General features: G+C 38.2%; 1 protein-coding gene across 3 annotated transcripts in view; it reads right to left on the bottom strand.

The window, feature by feature from the left end:
• Positions 1-569: 569 nt before the first annotated feature.
• Positions 570-17256, bottom strand: part of reep3b (receptor accessory protein 3b) — a 51615-nt gene continuing 34928 nt past the window's right edge. For all 3 annotated transcript variants that reach the window (XM_048608840.1, XM_048608841.1, XM_048608842.1), the window contains exons 3-8: positions 14415-14491; positions 8459-8579; positions 7160-7273; positions 4889-5033; positions 2468-2619; positions 570-1673 (exon numbers count right to left, since the gene is read on the bottom strand). In XM_048608840.1, coding sequence (XP_048464797.1) covers positions 1605-1673; positions 2468-2619; positions 4889-5033; positions 7160-7273; positions 8459-8579; positions 14415-14491 — 678 coding nt within the window. In that variant the 3' untranslated portion in view covers positions 570-1604. The remainder of the gene's footprint in view (positions 1674-2467; positions 2620-4888; positions 5034-7159; positions 7274-8458; positions 8580-14414; positions 14492-17256) is intronic.

Consider the following 17256-nt stretch of genomic DNA (forward strand, 5'->3'; position numbering starts at 1 on the left):
CAGACAGAATCAGAAACAGCTGAGGGCAGAAGGTTGATCAGTAAACTGTGCATCAAATTAAAAAGTGTTCTTAAAAAAAGTCAGTATAAGTGCAAGTCAGTGATCACCAAACAAACAAACAGTGACATGTAGTGAATTTGAACTGGATACAGTTCTGATGCGCTTCTGCACTGTCTCTCAGAATGAGACCCGGAACCTGCTCAAGTGGATGTAATAGAGACCGACAGCCACTATTTGAAGACCAGGTCAGTTATCCCCAATGTCCTGGCCAACATTTATCCCTCAATCAAGTATCTCAAAAATAAAATGGCACTGACAGTATCCAATTGCTGTCTGTGAAGCTGTATGCAAATCAACTATTCCAACATTATAACAGTTTGAAGGTGCTTCACTGGGTGTCAAGTATATTTGAGACATGCAGTGGTTGTGAAAATTACCAAATAAATAAATTAAGTCTCCTTTTAGTTATTTCAACAGAAAACTTGGAGCGACGAACAACATTGACTCACCAGTCAACGTACAGAAAACCATCAAGCAAGCTATAATAAGAAGTCAAAGGCAAAAACGTGTACTATCAGAAGTAGATTTATTACAATAAAAGCTTTGAGTCTTGCACTAATTGGTACATGTATTGCAGCTCAGCTGCATTCTAGACATCAAAAGACAACCAGCAACTTCTGCTATTTTGAGAACCTGATAAATAAATAGTCATATATTACACTGTGTCAACATTTACCTGAATGGCAGAATTCAGAGAATACTTCACATTCAAGATGACACACGATAGTTTCCCCAAGTACTTGATTCTAAAATTACATCAATATATTTCATATTTAAAAATATGAAGTTAAGAAAACAAGAATGTTAAAGGATTTACAGCATAAGCATATCCTGACCTTACTGAAATGAAGGCACCATTAAACTTTACAAAACTATAAAAACATGCAGTCAGTGTGCAATACACTTGTATTTGAAAATACCAAATATTTTGCATTTTGGCTTCAAAAATGCACAACTTTGGAAATGTGCCATCCGTAACACATGCATATATCACAAAATACCAACATTCCAACTATCAACCCAGAAAGTTACCAAATCATTCCTGAAAACATTTTAAGTATGGTCGGAGTCAGGTGTGCACTTCTTTGAAGAAAGTACATTTGGAATATTTGCTGACTTTGATGCTTTAAAGATAGCTCAAATTCAAGTTACTTTTAAGACCTGGAAGTATTTGTAGGATTCAAGTATTTCATATTTTCTCCTTGAAATAATCAATCTTGGTCTCTTAGCTGTCCACTTCTTCTTTGTGATGTTCCCGTTGTTAAGGATTACACTTCATGCAAAAAGTTAAGTTGATCAATGATGACTACTTTTCCTGTTAATTCTTTTTAAACTACCAGTTACGTTCGTTACTTTTTGAGCCCACTGATTACAATGAAAGTGGCATCTACTGGTTTAACTCAGAGGGATCAGTCAAGAACAGACATATGTAGGAACCACAGATTTGCAGTTTTTTTTGAAAAAATGAAGTATTTATAACATATCAAACTGCACATATTCAGGTCAAGTCACACTCAGTAGAAATCTTTAGCAAAATAGTCACTTCATCCTGTAGTGATATAACTACATTGGGGTCTCTTCTTACTTCTCAGTTTCAGCGATCCATACCTGGTCTGTACAAAATAAAATTTGGTTACTACATTTTCTTGGAATAAAGTGCACATTAACACTTTCTTATAGCCCACACTAATAATTATCAGGTACGTAGAATTTTTCAAATGATTTACAGTTCTCATTTTCATCTTTCCCATTCATACATAAAACCATTCCTTCGAGAGGGTGCAGAGATCTACTCAAATGGTAAAAGGGATGACGACTTTGGTCACAAAGATTATAGAGTTGAAATTATTCTCCAAGGAGCACAGAAGGGTCAATGATTTAATTTTGAACAGCTGAATCACAAGATTTATATATTACAGCATGAATAAAAGAGAAAGTGTTTATTGACCTATGTTTGTTTTATAAATTGGAATTACATTGGCAGAAGCCAATTCAATACCAATAAATTTTCATTCAGCTTAAATCTATGCCCCCGATCACCAACTTTTATGCCGTCGTAAAGAAGTGCTCTTAACAAAATCCCTCAAGTTTGACAAAATAACTTTCTCTACTCTAACAGAGCAAGTCCGTGATTTGATGGAATTAAGTTCTATACTGGTGCATACAAACAAACAAACAAACAAACAAACAAACAAACAATCACCTGATCTGTTTTCAAATTCATACTCAATTCTGAACAGAATCTAAGTTTCAACTTTGGTCACTTCAACTCATACTATATTTGGAAATAAACCGAAATATTTAACTCACTTCAATACATGCCCAAATACACTGCAAGAAATCAAAATATGATGATAACAGATTAAAAGATAAAGATCTAAAGCTGCAAAGAGCTGAAAAAATTTACCTCTTTACGATAGCCTCGCTGTTTCAGTTTAAGGCTCTGTGATCGTCGGAGGTATTTCTGTTTGGCAATCTCATCGTCTGAATGAGCAGCATCATGGTCTTCCTCTGACTGCGCCTTACCATCCAGATCATCATCAAAATTAAAACTCCTATCTGAAATGAAATGGCAATTCAGTAAACTTACTAACCATATTCTGCAGATGCTTTTGCACAAGTTTCTGAATGTAAAAGTCAAGTGTCTGTCAATGGACAAAGCAGGCATTGAAGTTCAGTTCACTGTTTAAATTCAGTTAGGAACAATGTCCAAATAAGGATTATCATTCTACATTTGGCCTACTCTCCACATGGGGGCACCAAACACTTCAGTGCCCAGACCCCACAGCTCTCAAAACAACTAAGTGGCCCATACAGTTGTAATCAAGGATTACAGTCTAGAATTGGAAAAACACATTTTGAAATTTCAGAATATCTGTTCACAGAGCCCAAATACATCAGAACACACCAGACACCCATTGTGTATATCTCTCAATGTAATTAAACATCAATTATACTGTTGTCACCACCAGCAGCAAGAAATTAAAACATGTTCCTTTCTCCAGAAATGAATACACAATGATGAGATATTAAATATTTTTATGAACAGCACCTAGAGCCAAATGAGCAGGAGATACAGGAATAACAGAGAGCTTGGAACAAGGTGCCCAATGTGAATGTTTATATTGAATACACACAATGACTAGTTATAATTACTATTGTATTGAGTAGTAGCTACAATTCACTCGATTATTTTGAAAATCAGATTTAGAATGCTTAGCAAAAGTGGAAGTTTCACTTGTGCACGATCATTCAGGATACATTTCTACAAGTTCAGTCCTTGCAGATTGATCTTTGCACCAATGCTAAACACCACAAATCTGGTGCAAAGAACTCTTCTGTGAAGTAACATTCCTGCTTATTCTGGTTTTTGATAAGCCTCTGGGCACTTCATATAATCCGCCAATTCTGAACTTAGGCCAAACTGACACAAATTGTGATGGCAGTGAAATGACTACAGATATACTATGAAGCATTCAGAAAACAAGTAATAACCAGGATACACATGCAACATTATAAAAAGGCAAGAAGTTCTCATTTTGAAACACAATATATTTGTGCGTTTACTACAATGGTTTCATGATGCATTTCCTATTTTCACAGTGTGGGCCTCTCTTAGTGTAGTACAAAGTCACACTTTGGTCATTACATACTAACGAGTTTCTAGCTTTCAAAAAGCCACTTGCAAATTGGTAGGCGATAGAAGGAAACACTTTAGATCACTAAACATAGATAAAATGATAGTCAATGCATCTTGTAATACTTAGTATCCACAGCCTTGCAAGAGCTGGCAATGGGATAGGTGGGGTAAAGCAAGTTTCAGATTTCCAATGTGGAAAAAAATGTGCTGAGGCAAATCTGTAAAATGAAGATAAACATAGACATTTCCCTAAACACATGTTTCAACTGAAGTCTGGCAGACTGCCAAACTTGCCAGATGTCAAGGCTGGGAAAGCTAGCAGTTCCCCCTTCCCTACCTCAGATCAAGATGAGAATCAAATTAAAATTCATGCTGGCCTTGCTAAATCCTCTGGAGCATTCTCAACTGCAATGAAATACTAATTGCCATTCTAGAGATTTGTGGTCTCCAGAAGCAGGAAACAATTAATGAAAGTTACAAAGTAAATCTTACTGTTCAAACTAGTCACAGGTCAGGAAATTGTTGAAATTCATTTGTAAAACGTGGGTGTCACGAGTAAGCCAAAAGTTCATTGTCCATTTACAAATGCCCCCAAAAAGATGGTCAGTCACCTTTTTGACGACTAAGTTACTTGTTAAGCCACGTCAGAAACCAGTTAAAAATTAGTCACATTGCTGCGCATTTGGAGTCACATATAGGCCAGATTTCCTTCCTGAAATAATACTTGGGATCCAGATGAGCTTTTTATGGTAATCCAACTGTTAGATGGTGAACATTACTTACTATAGTTTTTTTATTCAAGATTTTACTTGAAATAAATTCCGGTTACTATGGCAGGATTTGTATGCTAATCTCCTGACCACAGGATTACTAGCCCTGTAATGTATCATTATGCTACAGTCCACTTACTGTCAGCAGGCTCTTTGTTTTCAATCTCAGATCAAAAGATAGTGATAAAATCTATTGAATCACACTCTAAAAATGCCAGGCTGGTAAGGTGAACTCCAGCACCCCTCTCTTCGCCCAACTTCCCCACTTTCCAAAACAATTCTGGCATGTTACATCCATGTTACAGCTGCAGCCCAGTTTCAGAGTTTACTTTCCAGAAAATTTACATGCTGTACTACATACCTGATTACTTCAGCATTTACATTTAAGTCGTTGTAATATTTTTGTTAAGCTACTTACTAGCATCATCTTTCAAATGTTTCACCTTCCTTCTGGTATCTGCAGCAACATCGATGGAGCGATGTCCCACTGGTTCATCGCCTTGTATTGCTGTTAAATCATGCATACTCAAACTTCTCAGTCTCTCTGTGATTGCACCTTGACTCTACATGGAACAACAAAAATCAGACATCATAAACCTTCATTTTTCATCAAATGCATTCAATGTTTAACAATTGCTGTACTATAGTTAGAGATTTTAAGAAGTCTCCCTTCAGCTTTAAAGGATACATGCACAAAAAGTGTGTTGTGGTACCAAGTCAGAGGTCAGGAAAGCATCAGGTTTAATCTCAGATCTAGAATGCGTAATGTCAGCTGGGGCTATACAGTGAGACCACCACAGTCAGACAAATTAAAAATCTAAAGCTATCAACTGTCATCCAGTGACCAGTCAAAGTGTGCTGACTGAGAGGAGTCTCACCATAGTGAAGTAGCCACTTGTAACAATGTTCAAGCTCTCTCATGAACCATGCTCATTTTAACAAGGGGATAACTGCAACCGCCTTCGGAGTGCTTCAAACATTGGTCACCCTTTTGAACACCAGAGATCCATGAACACACTGAGGAGGAATGCCTATCCCTTCCCTCCTAAGGGCTCGTCTCATCTCTGAAATCTACTGCAAGTTTCTGTCAACATAGAATTAAGACGGCAGCGCAGTTTCAACATCACAAATTGGGGACACTGGAAAGTCTTACTTTTCTACAAAAGGTTGATACATAAGCTAAACCAGATGACAATGGACACTACTAAATCAAGGAAAACGATAAATACAAAGAAAAATACTCCGAAAAGAAAGCAACTAATTTACATGCGGTACTGTCAAAATCCTGTTTTTTTGTAAACACTGTTAAAAGCAACACTTACAGATAAAAAAAGCTGTGTATTATTACAAGCTAACTATTACTGGCACAACCACATAATGACAGTTAAGCAACTGGACAGAACTGTATTCTCCAGAGTAAGCACGAGCAAGAGTATGAAAATAATTTAGCATGTTTTAAGTGGGAAACTACAAATTTTGTTTTGCATATAATTAGTACGTCAAAACCAATTCCAAAATTGCTCAAACAATGGAAGTCCAAACCAGAAATCAACAATGACAAACAAGGAGTTGTTTTTTCTTTCAGTCAGGATGTTTCGGCAAGTTAACAACTGTGACAATCAGAAGACGACCCCTTTCTAACTGAAAATTCAATTTGTATGAGGATTTGTTCAATTTTCATTCCGTAACCAATTGCCTCAATGTTAATTATAGAAGAACCCAACCCCAATATTCCCATTTTAATTTTCAGATTGACTTACAGTGCAAAGTTTTTAAACTGCTTGAATCCCAAAAGACACCAATAAAGAATGTGTAGAAATATTAAAAAGGACAATACACATTGAAGTTGCAAGGCTACTGATGAGGAATACATGCTGCTTGTAGCTTTAAAAACCAGCATTACAATTCCAATTACTGGAATTTTCCCAATGGTAACAAACATTCAAATTTAAGGCTAAAAAGGTAATTAGTGCCAGTCAACCATATCTTAGAAAAATAAGTACAGCAGCAATTATCCATGTCAAACAACTTATGCCAATAGTCTTATTACCTCAACTTGAATGGCCCAGTACAACAGCAGAAAGCTGAGCAACAATCCTGAAGACAGTTTGCGAATACAGGCAAGAGAAAGCAATATCACAGTTAGAATAAAAGACAGAAGGGAAACTACAAGCTAGGCAAGAACATAAAATTAAATCTATAAAACTGTTGGTGCAGAATTAAAATACAATGGAAATAAACCATGTTTTTAATATATGCATCAACTTCTGTATATTAAAGTATTTGGAGGCTTAATAAAGGCATACTTTAAGATAGGTTTACTTTTTCAATGTTAGGCTAAAATATCTGATGAGGCATGTGGTGCATTTTAGGAGGATCTATGCACAAAATTGAGAAACATCGTCTTCTATTTTCTCCTTATTTGCGTACAACCTTTGACGCAAACTAACATAGATGTTACGTGTGAGACTGTACTACCCATGTTCCCTCTTTCATTTCCTGCACACGCACCTTAGAACTTTGAAAAATAAATCTTACAGGATGCTCTTAATTCGGCCTGAAAGCAGGACAGGATAAATTCCATAGAAGGCCTAGAACAACGTTATGTTCAGATATTATAACACTACGTGAATTTGATTTAATAGAAATCTTCAACTTCAGCAATTTTCGACAAGGGCACAATACTTGCCTTCACTGCAGCAGACACAGCAGCAGTTGCAGCAAAGTTTAGACCTTGCTTTCCAAACTTCACCATAGTATCATAGCTTCGATCTTTGGCTTGACTAATATAGTCATCAATTTCCTGTAACAAAAAAAATGAATACTATAACAGTCATTAAATATTCGCTTAAAAATTAAACAACACTATCTCTTACACCAAGATGGATTAATAGCTCAAGTTACTATATCCCTCATTTTGTGAGAAAGTTTTCTAAATCAAAACATAACTGTTTAAATTTTTGTTAAATATTAAGACAGAATTTAAAATTTATTCAATTAGTTTTGCAATTGTGAACATGCCAAAGCTTGCCGTAACTAATTTGCAAACAGGAAAGTCCAAACAGCAATTATACAGGTAATCAGATAATCAACAGACAAAGAGATACAAGTTAAAATGCCCCTTCTTTTTGATATCACTTTTTATGCCCACTTGGGAGGGAATACAGGTCCAGAATTTAAAATCTCATCCGAAGAACTACACGATTGACACTGTAGTAATCCTTCAGCACTTACTCTCTATTTATTAGAACAGTCACGTGTGACTATATCTAGGCTCCTTCCATCTCCCAGCTCAATCTGCCACTAACCGGCAACAAATAAATTATACTTGTGCATTCAGGTGTACCTTGAGGTTGGGCCTGAGAAATAGCTTAATCTGCAGCCAGTCATTCCATACCTTACACAGCCCCAAACTCGACAAGTGTAACATTGTCCTCACAGACGACAAATATAGTCTCAAACAGAGACTGTGGCCAATCCAGTAAGTCATCACTCATCGCAGATCAGCCAAACCTTTCTTATGCTCAGTATTTCAAATTATGCTAATTGATAAGCTCGCAAAGATCAATTAGAACAGTTAAAAAACTGAAAATTTGTTTTCCATTCTTAATTGCACTGCCATTTTCCCATTGCAAATTTTCGATTAAATATATGTTGCCACCAAGAGCACAATTGACTGGTAAGATAAAACCAGACAACACAAACCAATCCAGACAGGATGGGCAGAATGGCCTCTACCTACATTGTAACAATTCTGTAATTCTATGAAGAGCGTACAAGACTCAAAAGTTTTACTTCACAAAATTGCAACTGATGTTTCTTATTACACTATGGCGCATCTTCAGTTTGTGCATCATGTACTCCAAATCAATATCAGTCCAGATAAAACTAGCAATTTAAACTGCTTTCACCAACATGCTGTAGTTAGAATGGGAATCAATTAAAAATGGACATTACGCATAGACTTGGCAGCAAGTGAAATACTTACCCGTTCACGTGAGGATAGAAGAGGATGCAGGAACTTTCTGTAAAGTAAACTTGCACCTCGAGTGTATGGGGATAGCAACCAGATAACAAATGCCACTTTAAGTTCGTAGTACAGTGGAAGCCTGCAAACCAACAGTAACAAATATCAAGCTAAATGTAAACTCAGAAGTCAATTATGCTCGGTATTTAGATGCAAACTGACAAAACTAGAGTCATCTTAGTTAGTTTCTTGGTGGCTTACCCCACGCTTGTTCATTTTACAAAACACAGCTGCAGCTTGACACACTGCAATATAGCCAGGTTGATAAGTTAAAGTACATTTTCCACAAATTGCATGTGCAATTTCAGTTTCACACAACTTTGTCTTCCATTCCCTCACCAGACTCCAGAAGCAGGTTACAAAAATGGAAATACAAATTGAGCGCAAATTTTTAGGAAGAGAACTTAGGGAGATAAAATCACATTGGGAGAATTCTCATTATTCTTTGAGACACACACCTATCTTAAAACAAAGATTAATATGGCCTTAGCTCAGTTTCTGAAAGACATTCGGTGGTGGACCCCCATGCAGCATCACTAGGCCTCAGCTATTTACAATCTATATTGGTAACTAGTGTCAAAGGTCTGAGAGTAACTGAACCAAATCTGATGCAACTGATTACATAACCGACAGGAGAGAGTACCAGTTTAGAATGAGTATGTGAAGACAGGGGTCTTAAGGTCACTACAGAATATTTTTTTGAGAACTTGTGCATAGGTATAAATGAAGGAGTGTTACAGTACACCAGGAATTAAAGGGCCTTATTCTATCCTATGGAATCAGTGTGTGTAGAGCATTTGTCCTGTTTTAGCTAACGCCATGCAAAGAATACAGCAAAACATTTCTCTGTGCACGCTTTGCAAGAATGGTTTACAGTACAACATGGGCAGTAATCAACTATACTCAGGGGAACACAAAGATAAACTTCACAGGAGAAAGGGCACGGTAATTTCTGCCGCCAGTGAACAGCGGACAAGTTCAGACAGTATTGTATGGAAGGGATATGAAACACTCTAGCTGACGGACGTCTGCTTCACAGATATCCCATAAGCAGTCAAAGCGACAACTGCAACAATCTCTGGAGGAAGCCGTTGCTGTTTCCAGCAAAATGGAGAAGGCATCTGGAAACTGTTTTTTCTAAACCCTGGAACTAATGGGAGCCATGTTTTTCATGGATTTCTGTGAGTAATCAACTTCTTCAAATGGGTCCCAAGCATCATTAACATTCAGATTCCAAGTCGGCTTGTTAACCTCATCAATTCAGAAAATATTTCCCATGAGCAATTAAATTGCCACTACCTGAAATTCAATGAATTCAATTATCACAGAATCAAATTAAGATCCTAGGTCAGGATGATAAGCAAACAATTAAGTTTTTAATGTTTCTTGAATCACTGCACTGTCCCCAGCCCACATGGAGCTGTTAATATCTTAAATACCTGAATACACAGCAGCATCTGAGCTCCTTTATTACGTTCTTGGGACGTGACCACCATTGGCAAGGCTAGTCTTAATTGCAAATCCCTAAAAGCTGTGGATTAGGTGATGTTAAGCTGTCTTCTTTAACACAAATCCACAGTGGGGCACGTACAACCATATAGTGCCACTCAGAAGGGAGCTCCAGGATTTTAATACTGTAGAAATGGCAACGTTGCTAGTTCGAGATGGCTTGGAGGGGAATTTGCAGGTGGCTATGCTCTGCACATCTGCTGCATGTGTCCTTCCAAGTGAGAGTGATCACATTTGGAAAATGGTGTGAAAGAACCTTGATTGGCGAGTTGTTGTAGTACATTCTTCAGAAAGCACATACTGTTGCTACTGCACCTGTGGTGAAGACAGTGAACGGTGTAAGTAGTGGATGAGGTGCCACTATGAGTGGTTTTCCTGGGGATTCATGCTCTAACCTAAACTAAGCAAATCATCCAAGTGTTTCAACTCCACACAAGCTAGACTCTCACACTGAGTGCAGATTCCCACCAGTATTTTGAGAAGAGAGAGAGAGAGAGGGTCAGCCATTTCACTGATTAAGATGCTGGAAATCCTGCAAGGAATGACTCACCTCCTGGCTCTCCAAAGCCTGTCCACCACCAAGGTGACAGTCAGCAGTGTGATAGAATGCTCCCCATTTGCCTGGATGAGTACAGCTCCAACAACACTCAAGGAGCTTGACACCATTCAGGACAAAGCAGCCAACTTGTTTAGCACCACTTACATATGTATCCACTTACTCCACCACCGATGCTCAGTGCCCACAGGGTACGCTACCTACAAGGTACACTGCAGAATTTCATCAAGGCTCCCAATTCGATACCTTCTGAACCAAACAACTATTTCCATCTAAAAGGACAAGTGCAGCAGGGAAATGGAACTTTACCTGCACATTTCCATCGTAACTTGGATATATACAATAACGGTCCCTTCACTGTCGCTGGAACACCCCTTCCTCGTATCGTGTAGGTATACCTACACCACATAAACTGCAGCAGTTCAAGAAAATAGCTCACCACCTTCTCAAGGGCAATTAGAGATGGACAATAAATACTAGCCCAGCTAGTGAGATTAATTGATACAAAAACCAAATAACCACCACCACATCAATAACAACTTCCCAGATTTTATGAGAATTCAGCAATTCTCATTATGGATTTGAAAACAGGTGCCATTGTGTTGCAGACAAGTGTCCCAAAAATAATTCTGTAACATCACATAAACATCACTCAGAACAGGATTGAGAAAAATTACTCAAATTTTGACAGTGGGAGCATTCAACATCAATATATCTGGCTGGCAAGAATGATACAGCCAATATTTTCACTAAAGGCTAATCATCAGAAATTGCGAGAAAACACATAGCAAGTTAATCAGCCACTGGGAGAAAAAAAATCAATATCAGCATTTATTCATGACTGATTTCAAGTAAATGTGAGGGTGCACCACAGCTCATCATCACCCTTCACAGAGGCCGACAGGCCTGCTGCATATTTAGAATTGTGTACAGATTTCTGGATTCACTGAATTCAACCACAGCAGCTCCTTACGATGTCTTTTGTTTCTACAATAGGTGCTATTGGTAATCACTGTTTTGCTCATAGACACCTTTTCCAGCGTTTTTTGCAAGCGCCAATTATCATCTCCTCTTTCCTTCCACCATTATCTCTTTTGTCATTTAATCCCTCCTATCCGCCAGTTTATCATAGAAGGAAAAGTAAGGTCATTCTCCCCTCATTATCCTCTTGTGTATTTCTTTAAGAACCTTCACCAGTTTTGATGAAAAATCATCTACCTGAAATAGTAATCATTTCTCTCTCCAAAAATGCTGTCTAACCTGATGACAGAGAACACCAAACTTTGTTGTAACCAGCACTTTATCAGCTGGCACTCTTGATAAACTGGCAAAAATTATATACCTCAAATACCATGATCTACCACGATGTTCGAGTATTTATGCTGTTCATAAATTATAACGGAGATGTGCATACCCCCTGCATTATCTTTCTATTACTTACTGTGTTTATACACTGATTTTAGGAGGTGTGTTGGTTTTACAAAGATTTTTGAGGGATACTGATGTCTCGAAGCTTTGGTTGGTCAGAGTTTACTGCAGTTTTGTGTACTACTTCATTATCTGAATCAACCAGCACACTCTTGATCCCAATGAGTGCCAGTTAATAAAAGGCTTGCTGTACTTTATTTCTTTTTGCATTTTTCCAAAGTATTCATTACAGATGTCTCCCATTTACAGCTTTTCTTTTAAATTTGTTGCAAATATCTAGTTTCATATTTTGCATGTTTTAGTATCTAAATCTTTTAAGTTTCATAACTTTAAATATACAGAAATGGGATAAATGCAATTTCAACACCTTGCAGTGTATCACATTTATAAGGTTGGGGTCTTGTTGCTTGAAGAGATGTAACAGCTACAAAGGCAGATCAGGATAGAAAAGATAGTTTGTCTTGAACATTAGATCTAACCTAGCTTAAAGTAATTTGCTGAATTCTGCAAGACTGTAAAACAATCAAGAAATTCAAAACGAGGGATACTTAACTCCAAAGATTACAGAATACACAGCAGATTACATTGTCATGGAGATAGGTAGAAGTTAAGAAGGTTCTCTGGTTTTATGTTCTTTGGGGGTGTATTTTCTGGAAGATATTAATTGGCTGAAGGTAGTCAAACGCAAATGCATCTTAATGTAGAGGAATGATGAATAGCTTAAAGTTCAGTTTTCATTTCTATAGCACATCAAGGATGAGGAGACAATTTTACTTTGATTTCAGTTTTTAATGTGGTGATGGGGTGTCTGGAAATTTCTTGAAATGCATTTTAATTAGGTGGTTAAACCTTTGAGATGAACAATTCATTCGAAAAAGGCAGTCTCTAGAAAGTTAAGAGGTGTTGCGTATTGTCAGGACTCTAGAAACACAAAGTCAGAACCATCCTCAAGGTGACAGGCCATGTGCAGGTTCAGAGACTAGCTGCTGCTCTTAAAAGCAGAATTTCTGTTAGTTTAGCAGTTTCCTAGTACTTTTGGCTACAAGTAACTCCTGAATGACTTAGGAATCAGTAAGAAACAATGGTCAATAAGCAGAAAGCCGTTGAGATGTCAGAAATCAAAATATTGTCTAAGGCTGTTGACAAGTAGTTTAAAAGAACGCATGTTGAGAAATAAGTGAACTGATAAAGCAGGTCTCTACACCATCCAAAGAAAATAGCTTGCCAAAAAGTAACCAATTACAGCTAAACAATTGGTTTTCGTATGCTGAGAAGGATGTCCTGAGGTTTGACTGTGGCTAAAGTTTAGGGGAAACAGCTGAATCTCTCTTTCTGCTATTTGTAATAAGACTGTTTCAAATAATCCTTGCACAGTGTATCAGTTCATTTCCTGTTGTGTAATAGAAGTCTACATTCTATTGTTGAAATTTCGTGGTTAGCCTTTTGTGAATCTGTTGGGCGACTGACTACCACAGTAAACTTTAAAGAAACAAAAAACTTATGGTTAATCAAACCAGATCTCTCACTCTGGGAATTCTGTGGAAGAGTCATCGGACCTAAAACGTTAACTCTGATTTTTCTTCACAGATGCTGCCAGACTTGCTGAGCTTTTCCAGTAATTTCTGTTTTTGTCTCTCACTCTGGGATCTCTCTCTGTATGCAGTATTACCATCAGTTGCAGTATGGAGATGGGAGAGTGCTTCAGAAGTTATTTCAGGCAGCATCAACACTGGGTAATTCAGGATTAGGCAAAAGTCCCAGGGAATTTGGTCTTTGGAGAGAGGATTAAACTACCAAGGTCTGAGCAGTCACTCAGACAATCCAGATAAAGCAGATTTTGAGGGAGTTCCAAAGTCAGATCTTTGAAAGTAACATATTGGATTCCCTAGTAAAAGGATATTTGTGTTACATAAATTCTGGTGCTTTAGACAGTAAAGTTTATTTTGCTTGTTCAAAACTAAGGAATTTCTTACTAAATACTAAGACATCAAACACCGTCATCCGGAACAAAAATAAATTGCCAGTCCTCAGTCAAAGCCTGGCAAATTTATCAGTCTTACCATCATAAATACAGCGTGGAAGCAGGCCATTTGGCCCATCAACTCAACACTGACCCTCTCAAGAACATCCCACCAAGACCCACACCCCTAACCTATCCCTGCAACTCTGCATTTCCCATGGCCTATCCACCTAACCGGCACATCTTTGGACTCTAGGAGGTCACCAGTGTATCTGGGGAAAACCCACATAGACACAGGGAGAATGTACAAACTCCACAGATGCCCAAGGGTGAGATCCAACCCGGGTCCCTAGCGCTTCGAGGCAGCATTGCAAACCACTGAGCCACCGTGCCGCCCCAGGGCATAAAATTTTATATCAACCAGTTATCACTTCAAAATAGATCAACACAATTTAAATTCTTACCAAGATACCATCAGATCTGCAAAAGTTTCAAGTACAGTGTAAAGGGCAAATACAATCCAGTACATCATCCAACGAACCTGGAAGAAGGAAATGCAGAACAAAGATTAGAATAGTCATCAGGTCAGTTTAACTTAGCAAGGTAACAGCAAATTGCAGAACTATTTTGCTTTTTTTTTAGGGGACGGAGGTCCATGCTACTCCATATAGCATTCACTTCAATGCAGCAATGCGGGCAAATACAGAGAAAATCCAGATGCATCCAAATTAATTGTTAGGTCGAAGAAAAAAAAGAGAGATTAAACCCATCATGGCTGCTTATGCACAATCAAGTGTCTAGTTTCAGCAGTTTTCCAATACTGAAAGAATAGGGAGCAGTAGCAGTGAATACAGACACAGGGGAATAAAATAATAAAAAACTGTGAATGCTGGTGATCAGAAACAAAAACAGAAATTGCTGGAGAAATTCAGCAGGTCTGGCAGCATCCGTACATCTGATGAGTCACCGGGCTCGAAACGTTAACTCTGCTTTCATCCCACAGATGCTGCCAGACCGGCTGTGTTTCTCCAGCAATTTTTGTTTTTGTTTTGGACAGAGAGGAAGCCATCAGCAATGGCAAAACAATCTTTACCCTATCCACCATTTTTAACCGTATAATTATCACCTATTTTAAAGAGCCACAGAACTAATTCGAGACACACCGATTGTCAAGCTGTAAAATAACATGCAGGCAAAAAGGATTTTGGCAATTAAATAGCAACATTTCCTGTTAGCAAATTGGAACTTAACGTTCAACTGGGTGCTTGCAGATGCTGAGATGTATCAAGGCACTTGCAAGTTTGTTCAAGGTAACACATTCCAACGTACATCTCAATACCGCAATTTACTGGGGTCAAGCTGGGGCTGGCGGGGTTTGGGAGGAAGAGAGAAAGAAGGTGGAGACGGGAAGAGATGCTGCTGCTGCACTCGGTGCTCCATATGAGCCTAAAACGCAACTGTGAACTATGCTGCACAAACAATTATACAGCCATCAGAATACCTGGCCCAACATCTTAAACTCCACAACTTGAACAAGGAATTTCAATGATAGTTCTCAGAAGTTTGCATTGGAACTAAATTGAATCCCTCTTAGCAATTAACTACTTTGAGCTAAAAGTGAATGAAGTAAAATGCACACGTGCCATATCAAAATTACTGCCGCAAAAAGCTATATTAGACTTCAAATGAACTTTGCATGAACTTGGCCATCTGTTTCTCTCATGCTACTGTTACAATAATGGTCTAGCTCAACACTAGTGCCTGGTTAGTGCTAGCCTTTGTGGCAAGAAGCTGGAAAAGCCAGCAAAATCTTACAAATAGGGCCTTCGAGTCCTTCCTCTTCTCCGAGTGTCCAAATATTTGTTGTTGAAATGGAACAAAACATTGCACACAAAACATCAACCTAAAATCATTTACAGATTCCAACAGTGCTACCCAACATTTGTTTCCCTTACAAATTTTTTAGTTTCTTTTTACAAGGTTTCATAGACTTTAGCATGACTAACAGACATAGAAACGCTTTAAAACATTAAATATAGGGGTCTGACAGCAATTGGATACATGGTATATTACTTAAGGTACATAAAATTCATTTACATGTCAAATGTGAAATCAGATTGAAAGGCAAATTAGTTTGCATTGTGCTGAGCACTGTTGTACAGGCACAATGTCAAACTAACTGCAACAACCCTGACATGCTACAAATGTGTAGTGGAAAATAGTAAAACAGCATAGTTTTTTTTTTAAATGTAGTGACAATGATAATGAAGGAAAGTATAACGAATAATTTGTATAAGATCAAGATTCCAAAATAAGCCCGGGAGTCAAGTTGCCACATAGTCTGTCAGGGTCCAGCTGAATGTCGCAAACCAGCTGTCCAATGTGATGCTAACAGCACAGATTCACTTGCAGCACTGGCTGAAGTCAGCAAAAAGACCCCAGCTTATCGACGGAGACATGGTGGCCCTCAGGCTAAACTCACCACCAGCTGTGGCAAATGAGAGAGCAGCTTATGGTCCCCCGGCAACTTGCACGGTTTCATTTGAAGGCAACATTAGCAAAGACAAGTGTCACCACCAACACCCCATCTTGGAAGACAGCCACAGGATTCTTCACATCCACTGAAGGAGGCAGACTGCACCTCAGTTTAAAGTCTCACTCAAATCTCTGCGGATTCCTTCAGCACTGCAAAGTGCCAACTGACAGGATAACGTTGAAGTCTTTGGACTGTACTTAAACTCAGAGCCTTCTCAAAGTGAGAGTACTGTGACTGACATAACTAATTGAACCACCATGGATTCAGAAGGGAAGCTCTAGCATCACTAACATCTTTGGTTTCTCTGTGGAAATAACTATCAGACTGCATTGATGCCTACGAGTAGATGCAGTCTCATTTGCACAAGACCTTTCATAAAAACACCAAAGGCTCATAAGCAAGTTCAGCTGTGGAAATTCAGGTTCAACCACAGAATGAACAACAGACTAAGGAATGATAAGCACATATTGGAGATTTGTGTCAGAAGAGTGAAGTATTTCAGAGGTCACTGTTGGATCAACAAGAGTTTCTATTTTAGATGAATGATCCAGATTCAGAAATTGAGCACAATGACCTGATTTATTTTGTTCATGATCCAAACTAGGACAGTCAGTGGCATCATGGGCAACCACTCAGATTCCAACACGGGTTGGATTAAATATTCAGTGTGGAGTTTTTAAAATTGAATCAGAGATAGTAGGAACTGCAGATGCTGGTGAATCCGAGACAACAAGGTGCAGGGCTGGATGAACACAGCAGGCCAAGCAGCA

The sequence above is a fragment of the Rhincodon typus genome, chromosome 20 (assembly GCF_021869965.1).
Source record: "Rhincodon typus isolate 14 chromosome 20, sRhiTyp1.1, whole genome shotgun sequence".
Lineage (NCBI taxonomy): Eukaryota > Metazoa > Chordata > Chondrichthyes > Orectolobiformes > Rhincodontidae > Rhincodon > Rhincodon typus.